The sequence below is a fragment of the Saccoglossus kowalevskii genome, chromosome 6, assembly GCF_978046115.1.
Source record: "Saccoglossus kowalevskii chromosome 6, keSacKowa6.1, whole genome shotgun sequence".
NCBI lineage: Eukaryota > Metazoa > Hemichordata > Enteropneusta > Harrimaniidae > Saccoglossus > Saccoglossus kowalevskii.
Genome location: NC_140646.1, coordinates 18,615,391 through 18,637,948, shown reverse-complemented (window position 1 = coordinate 18,637,948; position 22,558 = coordinate 18,615,391). Strand labels below are relative to the sequence as shown.

The 22,558-nt window shown below is 32.6% G+C and overlaps 1 protein-coding gene across 1 annotated transcript; it reads right to left on the bottom strand.

Annotated features, from left to right (window-relative positions):
- Positions 1-8,007: 8,007 nt before the first annotated feature.
- On the bottom strand, positions 8,008-21,748 carry LOC100367027 (WW domain-containing oxidoreductase-like). The gene is made up of 9 exons (XM_006822153.3): positions 21,637-21,748; positions 21,044-21,177; positions 18,301-18,365; positions 17,311-17,368; positions 16,679-16,857; positions 15,289-15,490; positions 12,961-13,146; positions 10,406-10,664; positions 8,008-9,578 (listed from the first exon to the last, which is right to left on the bottom strand). Exons 2-9 carry the CDS (start codon positions 21,145-21,147, stop codon positions 9,390-9,392), a joined length of 1,242 nt encoding a protein of 413 aa, XP_006822216.2. The 5' UTR covers positions 21,148-21,177; positions 21,637-21,748; the 3' UTR covers positions 8,008-9,389.
- Between the last annotated feature and the right edge of the window lie 810 nt (positions 21,749-22,558).

Below are 22,558 nucleotides of genomic sequence, written 5' to 3'. Positions count from 1 at the left end.
AATATTTACTGAGTACTTAACTGTGATCACGCAGTATTTAGTGGTTATAAATGCCAAGCAAGCAAGGGTATTTTGCTGCGAATATAAAATCTCTCTGGGTAAAATTTGCATATTTGACGGGAGATAATAACCAACTGTGAGCAGTGTACTGTAAATAACTTTATTTTTGCTCGGAATTTATTTTCGCTGAAGGCAAAATCAGTGAAAATAAGTTCTTACAAATCACCCAAAAATTAATTCCAGCTAAAATAAAGTATTTTACAGTACTTTACTTTCACACAAATAGCAGATAAAAATAAATATGATCACTTAAGGTAGAGATGCAGTTTACCTGACAGGTATTTTAATTAGTTAATTAGGAAACCAAGACGACCTTCCTTGTCCACAAAACTATATATTTTCGGAAAGCTTATTGTATGAATTTTAAAATTTTGTTAGTATTTTTTTTTTATGGAAACTGTAGTTTGAAATATGCACAAAAATGTGCTTTTTTTGTCAAAAGAGATTTAAAATTAGCTCCTAAACCATGCTTCTGTTTCATGTCAAAATTGGTTTGCGGGTACATCTGTTTACTATGAAGAAAGTGCCGTCTTGAAAACTGTCTACCAGTTGTCAATTTTGCAGGGCAGCAGCCCAAATTTCACTACTTCAAGTTTATGCATAAATTAACACCCAGGCTAGTTTTTTGTATGATTGTTGTAACACTGTTCAACCAAAAACAATGTCCCAATGGCGTTTTGAAGATGTACACATTGTCAATCATTCGTGAAAATTTCAAAACAAAAGGTCAAAGCTATTTTTTTTTAAAGTTCTGGGATGTGCAATAAAAAGAAGCTGAGATAATTGCTAATTTGCATAACAATTCACTCAGTAAGAAGTTTGCTAATGCTCATAATTAAAATGGCTGTAACAGTTCCAAATTTAAATGTATTATCGTTTTGTTAAAAGTTAAATATAGTACATAATATGAAGATCCCGTCATTTCTTTTTTTTCACCATGTTTCTTTTTTATTATTAGTGTACAGCCTTGCTAAATCTTGCTAAGCATTCAAAAGAGATAATGTTTGCACCTGTTATCTATATTTTAAAATCGTTTTTTGAGTATGTTCCACTATTCACAATTCTACAAAATTTTAACAGTCTATAGCCAAGACTGTTTGGATAATAAAAAGCAAAAAAAAAAAAATTTCACTCCCAAGTGCCCACAAACCTGCATCTCTACCTTAAGCACATGGTTTGATTTTTATAAGAAATTTACATAAAACATCCATGAAAACAGTCATTTTCGAGCAATATAATGTTTAACATGGTTTCCTAGATTTCATTTATCTCCAGAAAAAGAATTTGTTTGAGAAAAAACCCAAAAAACATCAAATGTTGATGGTATCTATAATATTAATAATTATTTAACATTTTTGGAACAACTTTAAGTCAGGGTATGATGCCAGTACGAGGAGCGGGGGGGGGGGGGTAATATCTCATTTCGGAGTGGGGCATACTGCACTGATTCTGAGTTAGGTTAGGTGAAATTTACACCGGTTCTGGTGATGTGATTGAATATTATGTGATGAAATATACCCAACTGACATACTTTAAACATATAAATGTATTTCATAAACAAGGTTAAAACGACTGCATGATTAAAACCGCTCCATCTGTTACTATTCTATAGTCAGTTTACAGATTTTTATATATTCATACCGATTATTCCTATTCAACTCACAATCATAATAGTTTTCAAGGTTTAGACAATACTTATGAAAGCGAGTTATTGCATATTTTTTTCCTTATCTGATAATTATCTAACTATAAAACAAACGGAAGTTTCATGCTGTTTAATGTCGCTCTATAACTTAGATTATTAAATGTTTTGATCGATTTTAGACACATCAAGACTTGGGTCAGGTTCTAGATATTGTAAATTGTCCATGACTTGCCCATGCATTACATTTCACGCCACTAAAAAAACTAAAGTTTAGAGGTAAAATCTAGGCCAGACAAGGCCCTGCTTTGTTTGACTACAAGCTCCATGCCTATTACAATAAGACCAAACATAAACTAACTCAAAGTTTTGCAACCATAAAAACAGCATTTGTAATATGTTATATATTTGATGAAACAAATGCAGAGTTTTAAGTGCTTTTTCATTTTTGATTGGGCAAACAACAATTGTGTCTAACAAAACAACATAAATAAACACATCTCAAAAGCATAAGAAAACTATAAATATAGTAATACATTGACAGAAATGTAAAGGAAGTAGTAGTATACTTCATATATGTATTTTGTTTTGTTCATTTTTTTGGATTGAAAAATATGAAGTTTTCGGAATAATATGGGCTGAATTTCCCAGCATGCTTTGCAGATTATACATTTTACTGTGCTTTTTTTTTTAGTGAAATAATTATCTCTTTGTATTTATTTTAACAACTGTGCACTCATGATTATACATTTCCCACCATATACACATACTGACCTGTGCATATGTGACATATTTCACAGGTTGAATTGGGCAAGTAAACAAAGGCTACAATGTATTGTCAGTTTTTAACATGTGCTTTTCATTTATTTTTACTTGCTATTTATTTATTAAAATCATAAGCTTTTTTATATTATGGGAAGTACATCAATTGAGAGTAATTGTTATTTCAGCCATTGTATCTCACTGGAAATAGTTAAAATAGATTTTTATGGTGAAGCAAGTGTGATTTCATAGATATGGAACATTTACATGATACAAAGAGTGAAAATGATAAAATCATTGAAAATATGCGGGTTAGAATTAGTGAGATCTGAGGAAATTAAGATAAAAGTAAAAATACCAGTATAGAAAATATATAGGTAAGCAGCTGTAGTGATACAAATATCATAATCATGGCTGATTTAGGGGTGAACCATTTATAATCATGGTGAGGCTTGGAGTAGTCATATTTGCTTGTAATGCCATGTACTTTAACCCCCCGCGATTTCATATAGGTCACCCCTTTGTCACGCACACTGGGGTATAATCTTATACCAGTAATACAGAATTCAAACTCTGCAGTTGTGAATGAATTAATAAAGCACCACAGGAACATCAATGTGTCACAGCACCCTGAGTGATATTCACATAGAAAAGATATACAGATAAGAATGCCGACAGAAAAGTCCCCATTTTGAGGCAAAGTGTATAAATATAATGCTCAACATTTGCTCAAAAGCTTTGTTAAAAAAAATAAAAATGTTAATTATTGGTAGGAAAAAATGGCGCATGTAATTTATCACTAGTGTCAAAAAAAAAGAACTTGCTCTGTGAAGGGTTGTGTATATCTTTTTTTTATAACCTTCTTGAAAAAGGTACAGGTGTGGAGGTACCCGGTGGGGGGAGGGGGGAGTTTACTGATGTCACATCTCCAACACTTATGTACTCTCAGTACTACCTAAATAATAATAAATGCCACTAATTGTAATGACAGTTTATGAATTTAAGTAATTTATATCGAGATATATACTTTAGAAATAAACATTTTTATAAATATTCAGACATTTCACAATTCAAATTGAGATGAGAGTTTTCTATTGGCAGATTGAATAACATTAGAACATTTTTAAATGATGTCATGCTTGTTGATTGGCTGGTTGGATTCAACCAGCATGCACTGTAAATCATTTTGAAGACACATTTTGCAAGAATCTTTGAAGTTGTGAAACAATAGCAGCTGAGACAAAGCATATATACAAGGTATTGAAAAAACACCTGTCACAAACAAGCTGCTCTCTGATTGGTCAGACTGTCAAGTGTCAGGGTTGGGTAGCCAATCAGGCACTGTATCTTGTAAAGCTTTACACTGACTAAAAATAACACTTTCTGTAGCAAGAGTCAATGAGTTTGGTGCTATTTCTCCTTGCTGAAGCCCCCTCCACCTCAAATGAGGTAAACTTGGAGTGGCAAGGGGGGATAGCTGATACAGGTTACAGGAAATAAAAACGACATTTTACATTTTAACAGGAAATAAAATTAAAGTTCCCTTTACAGTAAATGGGTTTTTACACTTTTACAGATAAAGAAAATTCCTAATTACATTTTTATAATATTTTTGATAATTTGTGTTTAAGAATCAAAACTGGAAATTGCATATGAATTACAACTTTTAATTTGGAAAATGCTTTATATGCTTACAAATAATAAGATTTTTCTACAAATTACGGACGAATAAAATAGCTGATTACATTTTACATCTTGTCCATGTCTACGAATTTACGTTTTTTATTTATTTAAATAACATTTTTACAAAAATAAAAGCAATTGATTACAGCTTATGAAAATACTTCTTGCCGACCCTCTCTACAAAACTACAATATGAATTTTTGGTATGTTTTAGAAGTACAATGAACCTTTATTTCATATTGACATAAATTGTTGGGAACATCAACATGTGCTTCCGAGTCTATCAATTTATTTGTGTTAGATTATTGGTATATTTAGCAACTGCATGTGGGAAAAACATGTTAATCATGTGACATCAGACATAATTTATCTCCAAAATACGAAGACAAATGTGAGATTTGCCCAACATTTTGCAGCCAGCGTAGAAGGGCTCATTAACTTTTTCCCCCACCAGTTCCCTCTTCTTATCACAAAATAGTCCAGTTTATAGTCTGCACTTTCCTTCAGACGATTAGGACAAAAATAGACAAATACTTTGAGTAAAAACTGAAAATTTACTCAAATTTTCTCTGTTGGCTCCAAAATTAGGATTCATTTCCAGAAATATTGAAGAATATAAGAAGAATGTGCAGACAAATTTGAACGAGAAAGTCTGGCACTGAATATTGGATAGTAAATCGATCACTGTCTTAACCTCACTGTTATTTACCAGTAACAAAAACACTAGTTCAGTACAAACCAAACTTTACCTAAAACATATATGACAAAAAAGATATTTTGGAACACATGTTCTCTGTTCAACTTGCTCGTTCTGGTCATGTCCGGAAAGATACATTCAAACAAGTAGTTTCTTTTTTAACTGGCATGTCAAACAAATGATATATGCTATAACATTAAACAGTGACAGGGATGACACAAAGGCTCTTTAATAAAAATACAAAAAATGAAGAGACAATGTCCACTCCACTGACATATGCACAACAGCTCACCAGTCTGTGATTGTTAGTACTAGTAATTTAGCTTATCAGTACTAGTCTGTGATTGTTAGTACTAGTAATTTAGCTTATCAGTACTAGTCTGTGATTGTTAGTACTAGTAATTTAGCATATCAGTATTAGTCTGTGATTGTTAGTACTAGTAATTTAGCTTATCAGTACTAGTCTGTGATTGTTAGTACTAGTAATTTAGAATATCAGTATTAGTCTGTGATTGTTAGTACTAGTAATTTAGCATATCAGTATTAGTCTGATTGTTAGTACTAGTAATTTAGCATATCAGTACTAGTCTGTGATTGTTAGTACTAGTAATTTAGCTTATCAGTACTAGTCTGTGATTGTTAGTACTAGTAATTTAGCTTATCAGTACTAGTCTGTGATTGTTAGTACTAGTAATTTAGCATATCAGTATTAGTCTGTGATTGTTAGTACTAGTAATTTAGAATATCAGTATTAGTCTGTGATTGTTAGTACTAGTAATTTAGCTTATCATTACTAGTCTGTGATTGTTAGTACTAGTAATTTAGCATATCAGTATTAGTCTGATTGTTAGTACTAGTAATTTAGCATATCAGTATTAGTCTGTGATTGTTAGTACTAGTAATTTAGCTTATCAGTACTAGTCTGTGATTGTTAGTACTAGTAATTTAGCATATCAGTATTAGTCTGTGATTGTTAGTACTAGTAATTTAGCATATCAGTATTAGTCTGTGATTGTTAGTACTAGTAATTTAGCTTATCAGTACTAGTCTGTGATTGTTAGTACTAGTAATTTAGCATATCAGTATTACCTAGTCTGTGATTGTTAGTACTAGTAATTTAGCATATCAGTACTAGTCTGTGATTGTTAGTACTAGTAATTTAGCATATCAGTATTAGTCTGTGATTGTTAGTACTAGTAATTTAACATATCAGTATTAGTCTGTGATTGTTAGTACTAGTAATTTAGCATGTCAGTATTAGTCTGTGATTGTTAGTACTAGTAATTTAGCATGTCAGTATTAGTCTGTGATTGTTAGTACTAGTAATTTAGCATATCAGTACTAGTCTGTGATTGTTAGTACTAGTAATTTAGCATAGCAGTACCAGCCTGACTGTCAGGACTAGTAAGTTAACATGCATCAATTTAATTATATAGATCTAATTTCCTAAAATTGTGAGTCAATATGGTTCATATAAAAATTGCAGTCAAATATGAACCATCTGTCACATCTCATTTGCTATAGGAATAATTCAAAGAGCAATTATAACGAGGTTATGCTAATTACATGAGGTCAATGAGCTAGAACAATAATTTTTAGTACATTCAACTGAACACTGGATGTTAAAAATGTGTTTTTTCCTGAAATAAGAATGTTTTTCATTTCAAACCCCCTCTAAAAAAAATGGTACAAAACTGTGTACATTTTTATTTATTTATTACATTTTTTGTATTATTTATTATTTTTTTCCCATTTGTAACTTTGAATGAAATGGTTACAATTTTGTATTTTCTAAATTTTTGAAAAGATATAGAAAAAGTTATGCATGGTATATATTGTGAAAAATAGTTGACTGTCTAGTACGGACAGTTATCAACATGAAGACCACACAATTGGAACTCAATGCATTGTGGGTAGCATAAAGTGCATTATGAGAAGTATACGGTGCATTATGGGGTAGCATAAAGTGTATTATGGGTAACATACAGTGCATTATAGGTAGAACAGGGTGCATTCGGGTAGCATACAGTGCATTATGGGTAGCATAGTGCTATGGTTGTTAATGTAAAGTGTTCACCATTAGAGCCATGTGCATTGGGGGGGGGGGGGGAGTTGATTAATGAGACAACAAATCCTAAAGGAAAATGACAGAAAAAACATATTTGTTAAAAAAAAAAACTAATTTTCCAGATGAAAATAAAAAAAAAAATGTAACTCAAAAACTTTAGAATAAAAAAATAATTTGAAATTTTTCTACCATTTTCACCTCCCAGGTTTGTAAAGAAAAAACCCTTCTTGCAAATCATTCCAAATCTATGAACAGAATTGTTTTTTTTGGACTATGTGAGCTGTCTAAGCTAGCAAAAACTTGTTCATTTGAAGCACAGACAAGGTGATTCAGATGACATAGTGTATTGTATTATATAGTTATTCATTCTAGGTATTAAGCTTATCAAAAGTTAATTCATCAATAGTTTTTTTTTTGTCTACTAAAATATAATTTTTGGTCGAAAACCATAAAAAAAAAATTAATCATCAGCTATTATTAGTTTTTATATGATCTACCGGTAAATGGTGTCATTAAAATGCCCTCGTACTAAGATAAAAATATAACAACGAAAAACTATTACATTTACTATAATGAACACTGAACGTGTGATAGTATTGTGGTCTTGTCAACATTCCAGGAAATATAAATATTACGTTTATTAGTAGTACATACACTTGTTTAAGTGACAGAGACATGTCTATTGTCGAAATAAATCATATTTTAAGGATCCAGCATATAATACCGGTAAATGCAAATTTATGAGCATTTCGTTCATATTTGTGAATCAGATAAGGTGGCCGTCCTTACCCTTCAGAGTTTGACGACCCCCTCACCTACCAACATGTTGACATTATTCAATGCAAATTTTGAAAAATGGCTCGTCGATGTTACAGAATTTTTTTTAAATCTTATTTTCGTAATTTTTAAGTCGTATATGATTCACAACACCTGTGTATGTTCACACAAAGTTTGAAAAAATTTGGTCCAGACATGCTCGAGAAATTTATCTTTTTGGACTATAATCAATACTAATATATTAACCAATATAACATAGATAAGGGGCGGGGGTTCACTTTCATTTTTCGAACACAAACAAAATCAAACACAGAGAAATGAACAATTAATAGTTTTATTCAAAAATAATCAATACTCAGTAAAGTTGCTGAGATGCAATGCAGCGGGCCAATCAATTTTGAACATTGATAAATGTATTCACGGTAAAATCACATACACGGTATCAGTATATGAATTAATTGACAACACTGCACACCAAATTATTTAAATAAAATTAAACTATTTACATTTCTCTTGTTCTGATTATTTCTATTGTTGTACTCGTTTATTTGCAAACAATATAAAAATACAGTGTATCAGTGCACTGAAATGTACACAATGTGAAGTGATATATCTCCAGATAAAAAAAAGATTTGTAAATAAATACAAGGAAAAGAAGGTAAGAGTGAATTTTATAAGAATAAGAGAATTAAGTTGTGATAGATGAATTATAAGTTATACCCATTTCCCACCAACTAAACATCAACATTAATCTTCAGTAAAACAACCCACTCAAACCATATGAGGCAGGCAATATTTGGTATTTGGTAATTATTCAAAATAGCTAGATGTTTTGGGCAAAGGTCAATAAACATATACAACCCTCATGAAAGTTTTTTCAAGGTTTCTATTCCTAACAGCCAACCCCGTACACTATTTTGTATGATGATTCAATCTAGTCACCTCCTCCTAGGATATATAGTAATGCAATTATCCTTGGTAAGTATCCTTGGTGGTTCAACCCAGCCAACACCATCAATGATCTTCAGTGATTCAATCTAGTCACCTCCTCTTAGAATATATAGTAATCGAACACAAGCCAAGCTAACCAAGTATCCTTGGTGGTTTAACCCAGCCAACACCATCAATGATCTTCAGTGATTCAATACAGTCAACTCCCCTCAGGTGGATGCACCTACCAAGCACCATCCATAAGGCCAAAAAAAAAGATTTGTTTTGTTGCCCTCAGTGATCGACCGCAAAATATGAAATAACAGGTCGCGTTTTTTTCCATATACCTCAGCTATTTACAATACCCTTAGTTTTCATGAGTTGAAAAAAAAAATCCGACCGATTGACCCAGTTTTTCAATTTTCCGACTTGAGGGCAACATAAGTTTTTTTTGTGCCTAATCATGCAACGTATCGTCCAAATCACACTGTTTCTCAAACGCGTTGTAAACATTCTCTGTAGATAGTCACTTATTTGACCTCTAAAAAATATACTGCTAAAACACGAGTTGCCCGAGCACATGGAAGTTAATGGATATGAAACAAAATGGCGGAATGTTGAACTTCCAACGAGGGCGCACTTGTTGAATGGAATCAGCAAAGTAATGGCAGAGTAAACATAACCATGGATGGTGAAGATAACGCAATATATTCAGTGGTGTAATCTCACTGAATACATACTGCATTGAAGAAAAATGTTGATGTTATCCATCACAAATTATGTTTACTTAGACTTTCTTTAATCATCCTCTCACTTATTTCCCACAATTCCATAGCAGTTCCTTCATTCATTGATTCATCCGACGGCACACACCGACAGCAATTGTTAAAATATAATCCACCAACACAATCCAGCTCTCTCGCTGTGGCGCAATATACAGTCGTAGCAGCTCCTTGCGACTAGAATACAAACAAAATATACAAATTACTTGGCTAGTGTCGATAATCGAATCAAATTAATGGTATGATATATACATGTATGTGTTTGATAAAACAATTTATGAGCAAAGTTACTGTGCTGATCAGTGAGCAATATTTTTCATCGATATGTCAGTGCCTTTTATAGCGATCAATTTAGTAATTTCTGTGGAAATCAAGGTTATAAATACTTTCATAGTGCTCATGAGAGTTCATTGACGCGTCTATGAATGTACGGGCAAGGATTATAAATTTCTATAGATGTTTTATTCTTGTTTGTGGTCACGTGACTTATTATGTGAGAGACTGTGGAAATATTTGTCACCATAACTGGATGTTAGAGAGGGCTCATAAAAACAAAAATGTAGAGACCAGAAACCTGCTAAATGCATAGTGTGTGAAAACAGCCAAGCTTGTATACACAAAAAAATTAACACAATCAGACTATCTGTCAGGATTGAGCATAGATCATGACTTTATATGACAATAAAATACTAATTAAGTGACAATCTTTGACAGTGTTTACAGCAATGTATAACATAGTGAACTTAAAAGGGGAGGGTCGTCACCTGTGCATACGTGGGAATTGAGTCCCAAGCGACAATAACACACACTAAAAACGCAAAGGCTCATGGGTAGACGCTTGTTTGTAAACAATGACATGCTATGACCATCTGACGCATGCACAGGTGACGACTCCCCCGCTTTAATATATACAGGTTCAACATGAAAACACTATAACATGTAGGATGTCCGTGTACAAATGCAGTTTTAAAAATGAAATAAATAAATCATTAATCTCGACTTACCAGAGTTTTTGTAAAAGGGCGAACAAACATATAGACAAACCATATAAGCCACCAGTTTTTGGGAAGACCGGTATATATCATATTACCGGGGTGAAGAACATTGCATGCTATTCCATGATTACACATTCTACGATGTAATTCTAACGCAAATAGAACGTTACACAGCTTTGAGCGGTTGTATGCCAACATTGACCAGTACTCATTCTTTGGTGGCAACAAGTTACCAACATTAAAATTATTTCCAGTAATATTTACAAATCTGTGATTAAAAAAATATAAAATATGAAAGTGTTGAAATAATTGTTCTTGTATTTCTTCTACCGTATTTATTAATGTTTTGTATTTTTACCTACATGTACAGAAAACCATGATAAGAATTGTCAAATCTTTGCTGTTGGCATACCAGGATACAATACACAAAGTGAATTTTTGTTGCTGTGCAGCCACAGAGTGCATATGTTATTGAGAATTCTTTGTGTGAATTCACGATGAAGGGCCAAAAACCAGAGCAGAAAAGTTGATCCCGATGTAACATGTATATGAATCATTTATCTCTCTCTCCCTAATCATATAAAAAAGACGAGTTTTGACAACGCAGTTCCTGTTCTGCATTTAAAACCAAATTCCAAAAATGTGGGTGAAACAATTGGCCAAATAGTGCTGTGGTGCTATCAGCCATTGCTGGCAAAGTAATGTAAACTGGCTGAGAATATTTGGTTGATTCATTAGAAAATGTGATGTGCAACCAAAAACAAGTTTGTATAATATGCATGCCATCTCTGAGAAACAGTTGTTAAAATGTCTTGCACCTGTAACCCAGTATGTATGATCCTGATACAAAGCCCTGTTCATATGCAAGAAATAATACCCATACGAACACATTTATACTGCGATTTTAAGATTTTAGACAAAATAACTCACACAAATTTTGACAAGTCCAATGTGATTGGTCAAAGCATGTTGGGGGTAATGACTCCAGACCGGTGGGACCTTAATCAAACAAGAACTAAAAGGGTATCTTTTTTTAAAAAATGAGAAGGAAGTTGCAAACAAGAATTAATTACAAACTGTTTCCAACAAAAATATATAACTACTACTCATTTTTAGAGAAAACTGTTCTATCAAATAAAGGCATGACATCTGAAAAATATGAGCAAAGAATGATAACTACCGATTTATATCACCATAAAATCCTACAGGACATGATAATACATGATTTTCTAAATCAGTTAGATACATATATTGTTCATTTCATGCTTGTTATTGTTTGTTTTTTCTGAATGGCTTTTGTCCTCCTTCCTAACATGCTTTATTCGCGGTTACCCAGCAAGAAGAGATTTTGTAACAGTTGTTTTGGATAAAAACTAATTCACTATTTAATAGAGCGATAACCAGATAGGGCCAATCAATCATCAGAAATTGATGGTTTACCACCAAATATTGGTCAGAAATAAATACATTAATTTCATGGTAAACAAGTATTTCTCCACACACAGCATATACACTCAAAGTCAGAATATTAATATTAGTTTTAGGAAATTTGATTCATGAATATTCATAATTCCATTCAGATTCAAATCATCAATATGATATCCATGTATTTAAAAAAAAAAATTTTTTACGGCCAGCAAAATTTAAATCATCATTCTATTCAACTTCTGCTATTTGTAAGACTACATGTACATAAATACAGATCACATTAGATATTGGACTTTGAATCACGTTTCAGCAAAATTGGTTGATGCATCTCTGAAAACATGGGACATATGTTATGTTTTTCTATATCTCGTCAGTATTTATTGTAATAATACAGTGAAAAACAGTCATCGGGTCTATGTTATAATTACATTTGAGCTTAAGTGAGTGCATACTCGAAAATACATGTAATCATCTTTAGACTTCATCCCTGTCGATGCGAAGAAAAGAAAAGAGTGAAGGTCAAGGTGAGTTGGCGTCGCCACATTACCTTGGTCACGTGGTTCGTGATGTAAGGAAAAAAAATCTTGGGGTCATGAGGCTTCCCCTGACCTAAATTTTATCTCTCCGTCATTGGTAGAATCGCCGATTAATGCTTATAACAGTTCAAAATAGTCATTTTGACTGACCGGAGTCTATGTTGGGTAATTGAACGTAGTGAATCCTTTGATGTGTATATACAGGTGGAGGGATGAGGATGGGAAGTTTTGTGGTGAGAGCCTTTGAGGGGTGCTATGTGATAGGGGATGAGTTGGGGTGGCTGGATTTTTCCATTTTGGATGGTTATTGGTTGGTGGGTCAAAGAGATGCACGGAGAGAAAGAGAGAGTGGAAAGGAAAGAAGATGGTTAGTTGAGAAGTAACCTATAGCAAGTCCTGTTCGGGGACTTTCTTATATACATTTTCCCAGAACTTTTAAAGCAGCTGGCCCAGTCATCAAATTGTGAGTCCCATGAAACATATACATTACCAGTATGTTGCATCTTGAACAGAATGCAACCCAATGACCACTGCAATTACATTTCACACAGCGTTTTCATTGAATGCACGTAGTATGGCAACATACGTCTTAACACTAACCTGTGAGACTCCGAAGAGACGACCGTTACCCGAGGATTGTTGGAATTAAGGAGCACATTCTTTAAGAGTTGAAATAAATAGAAATGTGATAAGTGATTCACTTGAAAGGTTGTCTCAATTCCATCTTCTGTCAGTTGCCACGGTAATCCAAAAACGGCTGCATTCAGAATAAGGATATTCAACGGCCTAAGGATAACAAAAGAAATATTAGTAAAGTCATCATGGTGCACCATCTGGGAGATTTTGAAAACTTTAAATGAGATGAGGTCAAAGTTCATTCTCTTTCAAAGTGCTCAATTTAGGCCTCATACAAAAAAAAAATGGTTCAGTTTTTTTTACATCAAACAGGTTGGAGAGAGCAGTTTTTATTTTTGTGTCGAAATTTTTGGTGGACAAAAATTGTGCAGGTTTCATCAATTCATCACAACAGAGGGCGCTATACATTGGCAAAACAAGTGAAACATAATGTTCTTCGAGCACCTGATGACCAGAAACATACATTTAACTTTTACATAAAATCATAGCAACAATCATTGTTTCGACATTAATAATAATGTTTTGTCAAAACTTAAGCAAGATCCAAGTAGAAAACTCTCTTGAACAAGTTGTTACTCTTGGCATTCAATAAGACAGTGACAGTATAGCTCCAATCGTGATCAGCACGGTGTGCCGTAGCATTTTATGAATAATGCTAAAAAATTCAAATAGACTTTCAGTTTGATTGTTATTAAAGTACATTCGATTTTTAATGCTATATTTAGCACAAATTAATCTTCGATATGAATAAAAACAATTGAGAAACAACGGCATTTCATGTTCACAACAATGACCAACACAAATTATACGTACTGTGTATTGAGCGCTTCCAATATCATAACATATTCATGCAAAATGTGCAAATAATTTCCAGTTTGACAGTATTTATTATTTATATTTTTATTTATTTTGAGAGTAACTCATTTAAATGTATAGATGTTTTCAGTATTTTTTTTTTCTATTAAAATTTAGTAGAAAATGTTGTAAGGTAAAATAATGCACTAGCAGGGCCATTAATAATTAAATAGCACACTCATGTTGGATCATGTTTATCATTTGCTACAATACTTCCATACAACATGCAATTTTAGGAATATGAAAGTGACAATTTATTAACTCAAATATTAAATATATGTTTTTGTGATTTTAATTTTAATAGTAGTTATATATTGCTGCTTTTCAATACTGGTGAAGTAACTGTACTTGTCAATACATGTTGGGAATGACCACACAACTCGTGTTCATAATCCCAGTGGTGAGGCACAGTGGGACACTAGACAATCTTTACTATTAGCTGGTTGTCATAGTTACTGATACATACACTACATTTAAATCATCCATAACTGGGACAATAACACTATTTCCAATACAATCTGAATACTAATGAGGGATGGCTATTGTTATTCAGATATCGAGATGTTCAATCTATTTTTATCATGTGTTTGCCATATTACAGTAAAACCTATGGTAAAGACCACCTGCTTATAGTGACCAACTGTATATAAAGACCACCTGCCTATAGTGACCATTTTTAGGCTATTCCAAGGCATAACGTATGGGCAACTTGTGTATCAAGACCACCTGTCTAATGTTGCTACCCCCTTTCAACATTTTTTTCGCAGACTCGCCTTTGCTTAGAGACAAAAATTACAATAACATTCTGTTTATAAAACATTTTTTTTTATTTTCTCAAATCAAAATTATTTGATTTTGATTCTGATCAGCTCAAATGTATGTGTTTTTGTTGCAACAGTACCATTTTATTATATTTCGGCCAAAAATGTACGAGTTAATGATCCATAAAAAAAAAGAAATCTAACCTCCATATACAAGACCACCTTTTTAAAGAAGCCCCCCTTGGGTGGTTGCTATACACAGGTTTGACTGTAGTAGCACATATACTTATGTAAGTTACAGGTGTTTCTATGGTCAAAATAAGTAATATTTTAATGATTGAGTATACAACAACAAATGTGATTCTGCTGAAAAATTCACGTCGTTACAGGCTTTCAAGAGGTTCTGTATTTGGTAATCGTACTAATCTAAAATATTTCTTGATCTAGTCTGTCAATGTCACCATTCCCAGGGATAAAGGCATTTGTTATTATTTGTTTATTAAAGTTGCATTCAGGATGTCTGCTCACTTTGTAGTTCCAACTTATAGGTTACACATCGCACCATTGGACAGTATGTTGTGTGTCTTTGGGATTTTATGAGATTTCCCATACTCGTCTCGTCTCATAATCACGCACACCTGAGGAATCCACTAGCTTATATTAAATATACACTTACCATTCTCTAAGTTTATAATTCTCAGCAAACTGTTGGACACTCCTGAATGAAGCAAGGTCTAATAACATGACTTCAATTTCCAGATTGGCTTCAGGTCGTTCGTCACGAATCTTCTTAGCAGCGGCATTTGCTTTCTTTAAATTCCTACATGCCATGACCACATGGGCACCATGAATGGCAAGGGATCTGGCTGTCTCAAAACCTGGGGAAAACACAATGCAACATGTGGTTGTACAAAAACATTACCCAACTTAGCCAGTTTAGCTCCAATAAGTTATGACAAAACTGTGATGTTGGTATATACCAGTAAACTTCACATGCGATTCAAACATCAAATAGAATTCAAAATAGTCAATCACATATTATATGGAATTCAAATAAAACCAGTCACATGTGTTTGAAACTAACCAATTACATATCAAATGGAATTCAAACTAGTCAATCACATATCCTATGGAATTCAAAATAGCCAATCACATATCATATCATATGGAATTCAAATAAAACCAGTCACATGTGTTTGAAACTTGAAACTAACCAATTACATATCAAATGTAATTCTAACTAGCCAATCACGTATCTTATGGAATTCAAAATAGCCAATCACATATCCTATGGAATTCAAAATAGCCAATCACATATCATATCATATGGAATTGAAATAAAACCAGTCACATGTGTTTGAAACTAACCAATTACATATCAAATGGAATTCAAACTAGCCAATCACATACCACATGTGTTTGAAACTAACCAATTACATATCAAATGGAATTCAAACTAGCCAATCACATATCCTATAGAACTCAAAATAGTCGAACACATATCTAATGGCATTCAAAATAGCCAATCACTTGTATTTTAAAAACTAACCAATCATATATCAAATGGAATTCAAAATAGCTAATTACATATCTAATGGCATACAACAGCCATCCACATACCACATGTGTTTGAAACTAACCAATTACACAGCAAATGGAATTCAAACTAGCCAATCACATATCATATGGAATTCAAAAGAGCCAATCACATATCACATGTGTTTGAAACTAACCAATTACATAGCAAATGGAATTCAAACTCGCCAAACACATATCATATGGAATTCAAAAGAGCCAATCACATATCACATGTGTTTGAAACTAACCAATCACATATCATATGGAATTCAAACTCGCCAAACACATATCATATGGAATTCAAAAAAGCCAATCACATATCACATGTGATTGAAACTAACCAATCACATATATGGAATTCAAAAGAGCCAATCACATATCACATGGAATTCAAAAGAGCCAATCACATATCACATGTGTTTGAAACTAAACAGTGGCATCCAATCACATACTGTCCAGTTAATTCTCTTTCTGTCTAGTATACTCACCTATACCGCTGTTAGCTCCCGTTATAATAACATACTGCCCAGTCAAGTCTCTCCCTAATAAGATACTTTTACAAGTACTATATGCATCAAATCGCTGTGTGATTTCTCCTCTCTCAGCATTGTCTTCCACTGCAAAAGCCAGCCTAGGATCCGAGTAAGTTGTCTTTTTGTTTACATGACTAGAGTAAAAAAACAAATCAGTGAGACATTATGGAATGATCGTCTATGCCTCAATTGGTTTTATCAATGCTGTAACAAAACTCCTGTCTGACTTGAAAAATCTGAATAACCTGACAAAATACCAGTAACTTTACTATTTGTAGTTTTAAAACACCTTCAGACCTGTGCATTTAGAATTTGCATATGTAAAGCAAATTAAAATAACTTAAAAACATCACAGTCATAACAAATACACAATAAATAATGAGACAACCTCAAAAATATCATTTCATCACAACAATACCTGCTAAAAAAAATGCCACAAAATGAAAAAGTTCTGCGTGATGAAAGCAGAAATAAAAACAACAACAAGAAAACAATAGCTGAACTAAGGCACATTTATTAAGTTTAAATATAATTTTATAAATATAAAGATGCATTTAACAGATGACTTTATGATATTATTCACTTACTCAATGAAATACTGACAGTCATTTTCATCTACACCCGTCGTCCAGCCATATGGAAGTTCTGAAAAAATAACAAAAATTATGTGCCTGGAAGTGATAATTATGGAAACCATGTGATTGGTCAATAATTAGTTGCATATAAGAGCCAATCAAATTACAGGTACACTACAACAGAAAAGGCATGGGATAATTAAAGCAGAATAGAATAGCAGCACTGAAATATAAACTGACCAATCAGGCAACACTGGAATATAAACTGACCAATCAGGCAACACTGGAATATAAACTGACCAATCAGGCAACACTGAAATATAAACTGACCAATCAGGCAACACTGGAATATAAACTGACCAATCAAGCAACACTGGAATATACACTGACCAATCAAGCAACACTGGAATATACACTGACCGATCAGGCAACACTGGAATATAAACTGACCAATCAGGCAACACTGGAATATACACTGACCAATCAAGCAACACTGGAATATACACTGACTGATCAGGCAACACTGGAATATACACTGACCAAGCAGGATAAATATTCCCAGATCAATCACAAAATGATTAAAATGTTCAGAGAGATACTGTACATGTGGGTTAATTGAAGGCCAATCCAGGTTCAATCTGACTGGCTATACCTATCACCTCAGAGGGCCACTTGGGTTACTTAAATGAAGGTACCAATATGGGTTTCAATTCCACCCATTATGTGATTCTCTTTCCTAGAGTTCCTTGCGGTTAGAACTGAACTGAAAGTGTGTCTGCAACCACACACAACCATTTTGTGGAGAAACGTGCAACAAAAGTACATCTGATTGGTGGAGGGAAATTGCAAAGCAATTTTGGCTTTATAAAATGTAAACACATATTTTCAAGAATGTTTGTGTCGCGAGAGATGGCCATTGGCATTATTGACACAGGGGCATCAGTTTCTGAGATTCAATACCAATTCCACACACGACAGTCTAAAAATATTTACACAACTTGCCTCCAACAATTCTTTTTCTTTTCCCTGTCCTGGGATGTTGCCATTGTGTAGCTTTTCCAGAGTGACTAGAATAGAAATGAGTGAATAATAATAATAATAACTATAATGTTTCTATCAGTTAATAGCGATAAAGATTAGTCGTGATAATTACTACTAAATCAAGTGTTACATATCACCTGACCATATTCATTTCTTGCCTTACAAGTCATCAAGAAATTAAATTTCCGGAGATCAACCCGAGTTTCTTGTGAAATGTAATTTTGTTTGTGAGAGCATATCATAAAGTGCAGTTCATGTTCTATTTCATTCTGTGTACATTGTTTGCAAATTCTATTTTCAGTAGGTACTTTTTGGTTGCATATGTCTCCCTTTTTATATTGCTAAATTATGATTACTAGTTAGTAGTTTGAAATTTTGTCATTGAAATTCTTTGTTTCAAATTCAACAAAATTGATCCAAGTATTTTATATCAGAGTTTTCAATTGTTTTATAAGTCCTCAGTTTTGTTTTTTCAGTTATATTTTTTCTCCAAAAATGTATGTATTTTTGTTTGATAACTTTTTTTGTTATATTTTTTGTTAACAAATCATTTTCTTGTTCTAGTGAAAAATTCATGTTGCTCATTATTTTTTGTATTGAAGAAAATCATTGTAAATTGGATTTCTTTCCTTTTGTGATATTATTGCCTGGTAATTTATTAAATTAATCTGAATATCTATTAAGAGTGGGAATTCTCCTACTTCGGCTCTGCATGCAATATTTTGCCACAAATTTGTTCAATCCTAGTAGTTGTTTGTAAATTTCAATTGTTTTTTTTTTTTCTGTTCATGTTTTGTCCTACACTGTATTTGTTGTAATCTTGAATTTCATGACCCCAGATTTAAAACCCATACAATAATATTGGTTGAATACACCTTTTAAAAAGATTAATGAAAGTTCTACAATTTGTTTCTGGTTGTAGGAACTGTTACAATGCATACATTGCACGGGTTGCTTTATCTGTTAAATTTTGTTTGGCTTCAGTATAGCAGCCATTTGACTTTATGTTTATACCCAGGTAGTTGTACATATCTACACAGGTAATATTTTGTTCATTATAATAGAATTGTTCTGTCTTTTTCAGTGTTCCTCATCTGAAAATCAATCAGATCATCTGCATAGAGTAGGGAACTTATTTTACAGTTATTCAATGTAACTGTATCTAATGATTCATTTTCTAGTGAATGACAACCTAATTACACAACTCCCTTGGTCATTGCAAATATGGGTGTAATTTTATTTTTGAAACGAATACATGATTTTGTATTTAGATGCATATTTTTAATGATGTTATAAATTTTACCATTTATACCATTATTAAGTAATTTATAGAAAAGCCCCTCTCCATATTTTATCAAATGCTTTTTGAAAATCTATGAAACATGAATACAATTTTCCATTTGAGTTCAAGTATTTTTCACAAATAGTTTTCAATACAAATATCTGATCTGTAGTGCGGTATCCCTTACAGAATCCTGCCTGATTATTATTTATAATGTTATTATCTTCAATGTATTGATTAATTCTAGTATTAAATATGCTACAGAAAGATTTATCTACACAACTAGAAACAGCAATTCCTCTATAATTTCCTGGGTCAGTTTTGTCTCCTTTTTTTTGATATGAGAGATAATATTAATATTCCGTAGATCTGGATAAATACCTGAGTCCAGGATTATATTAAATAATTTATGTAGTGGCTGAATTAAGAAATCTGAACTGTATTTAAGTAATTCTGGGCAATAACCGTCATATCATGATGTTTTTTAACTCTTTAGTTTTTTAATGGCTGGCCTAATTTCTTTTTCAGAGATCTCATTATTTAAATTATAATTGTTAAAATGCTCTTTTACTTTTATAGCTGAGATGTTAAAGATTATCTTTTTTTGAAAAACAGTATTATTATTATATCAGTAGCATTATTGTTTAATTGTTCATAGAATTCTTTCCATTTTCTTGGGGAAATTGGATAGATCATTTTTTGAACCTTTTAGTTCATTGATTATTTTTCAAAATTGTTGGAGATTATTATCTTTTATGTCAGTTGATATATTAACAAGTTTATTTTGTTTTGATCTAATTAACTTTTTGTATTTCTTTTTCTTGGTAAAGAACACATTCCTTAAGTTAGCATCCAAAGAATAATTTCTAATTACTAGTATGCATGCAGTATTACGCAGGTCTGTTTTGCGAATACAACATTCATTGTCAAATCAATTTTTCTTTGATTTATGTTCAACATTTCCACCATTACTCTTTCGTTTTTGTTTAAAAATCTGGCTTGCTGCATTATTAATAATTAAATTAAAATCTTCTACAGCATTATTAATTCTTTTTCTATCTAGTATGCTATAAATATTATTAATAAATGACTTTACTAATAATATTTATAGAATATGAAATGACCGTGGTTAGTTTTCATGTCGAAAATTGGATGATACATGTGCATAATTTCAGGCTATTATGCGGAGCAAGTATCTTCTGAACACTTCAAGGACCCAACAGAACATCATAAAACCCATGACAACCACGTACGTGAAGTACCGTTCGCCATGAACCTGGGTATCTGCGTGATGCGAAGACAATTACAATACTGTGCTACCACAAATGAATGATCAACACCCAATCACAAGGCACTCAACAGAAAAATTAACAATTTCTCCAAATTTGAAGAAGATTCCCTAAAATGGTGAATATGTCTTACTTTGCATAGTACACCCTCCCGTCTCGTGTGGACCTTTCTTCCCAGCCAACAGGCAATTCGTCCTCACTGTCAGAATCCAACAAAGTACCAGGGTCGTCCGCCATATTGTTTTCTGGTCAGGTGATCAAAATGACCTTTCAAGAAAAATTGGGTCAATAATAAATTTGAAAGGGTGAGGGATACACCCGAACTTCGAACAGTTCGATATTTTCTACTTGTAAACCGCACAAATTTATTGGAATCGCGACGCACCGAAACGATTTACTAGATAAAGTAATCACGACGTTCTCAATTTACATAGGGACGGACCATTATTTTTTGCTGGGGATGGGGGGATTCCCACGACAATTTTTGTTTTACGGTATAAAACAAAATTTGAAGAAGAAGAAAAACAGTTCGTACAGATTAAAAATATAACTGTAAAAAATATTAAAGTATAACATAGCTATTTTAACTGTTGCATAGATTCTCAATGGCCAACCCTGAAAAAAGGCATCCTCAATGTAAATTGTAATGCAGACTATTTTTTTAAAATATAAAGCAATTTTCAAAATTGTATTTTTGGCAACTTTCTCGGGAAATTGACAACTCACGTATTTCATTTCACTTTCCGTGACCTGAAGCATGGAACTACCTGTACAAACCACGTTCCATGTCTGAAGCAATTCGGATTTGTGGATCATGACAGATTATCAACGACAGCGCCCTCTATGGCAAAGGTTCTCAACTTTTTAAATTAAAATGCGAAGATCAGTTGCAACATAAACTGCAGAATATTCAAAACGTGGGTGTACAGTTGTTGTCCCATATTTTTTTTAATTTGGGGACACATAATGATCAGATAAATCAAAACAATTTGCAGTTAAGAAAAAACAAAACTTCTTTTTGTTAATTATGATTATGTAAATGATAGCACAATCAAAATAAATCTTGCGTAACGATAATGACATAAAAGACGTGCATTTCATCAAGCTTTCCTTGGCATGATTGAAAGTTATTTCAACAATGTCCAAATTAAAGTTCTATAGATCACCTTTAAATATTTATTCCACATTTAATTAAATGGCATTGCTAAAAATTTGACAAAAACAAACTCACTTTTAATGGACAATTGTGTCAGACATGCACGGTGACTTTAATTGCCACAAGTTCTGTACCAATCTAATGTTTTGATCACCCCCTTTTTTAAAACTCTGATATACAACACAGATATAGAGTAGAAAATTGCAAATAAATCCACACAGACCAGAATAAATTTAAAAACTCATACGTACTATCAGCTTGTGAATAATTGCTATCTTTAAATACAAGTATATGCAGTCAGACCTGGTCTCTAATGAACACGTTAAGGCAATCCCAAAAGATAACGCGTGATCAATCTATATATACACCGGTAATTCCACCTGTCTTATGTAACTACCCTTTCAGCAATATTTTTGCAGTTTCACCTTCGTTTAGAAACCAAAATAATAATTAGCATTCTGTTTATAAAACAATTTCTAATTTTCTCAAATC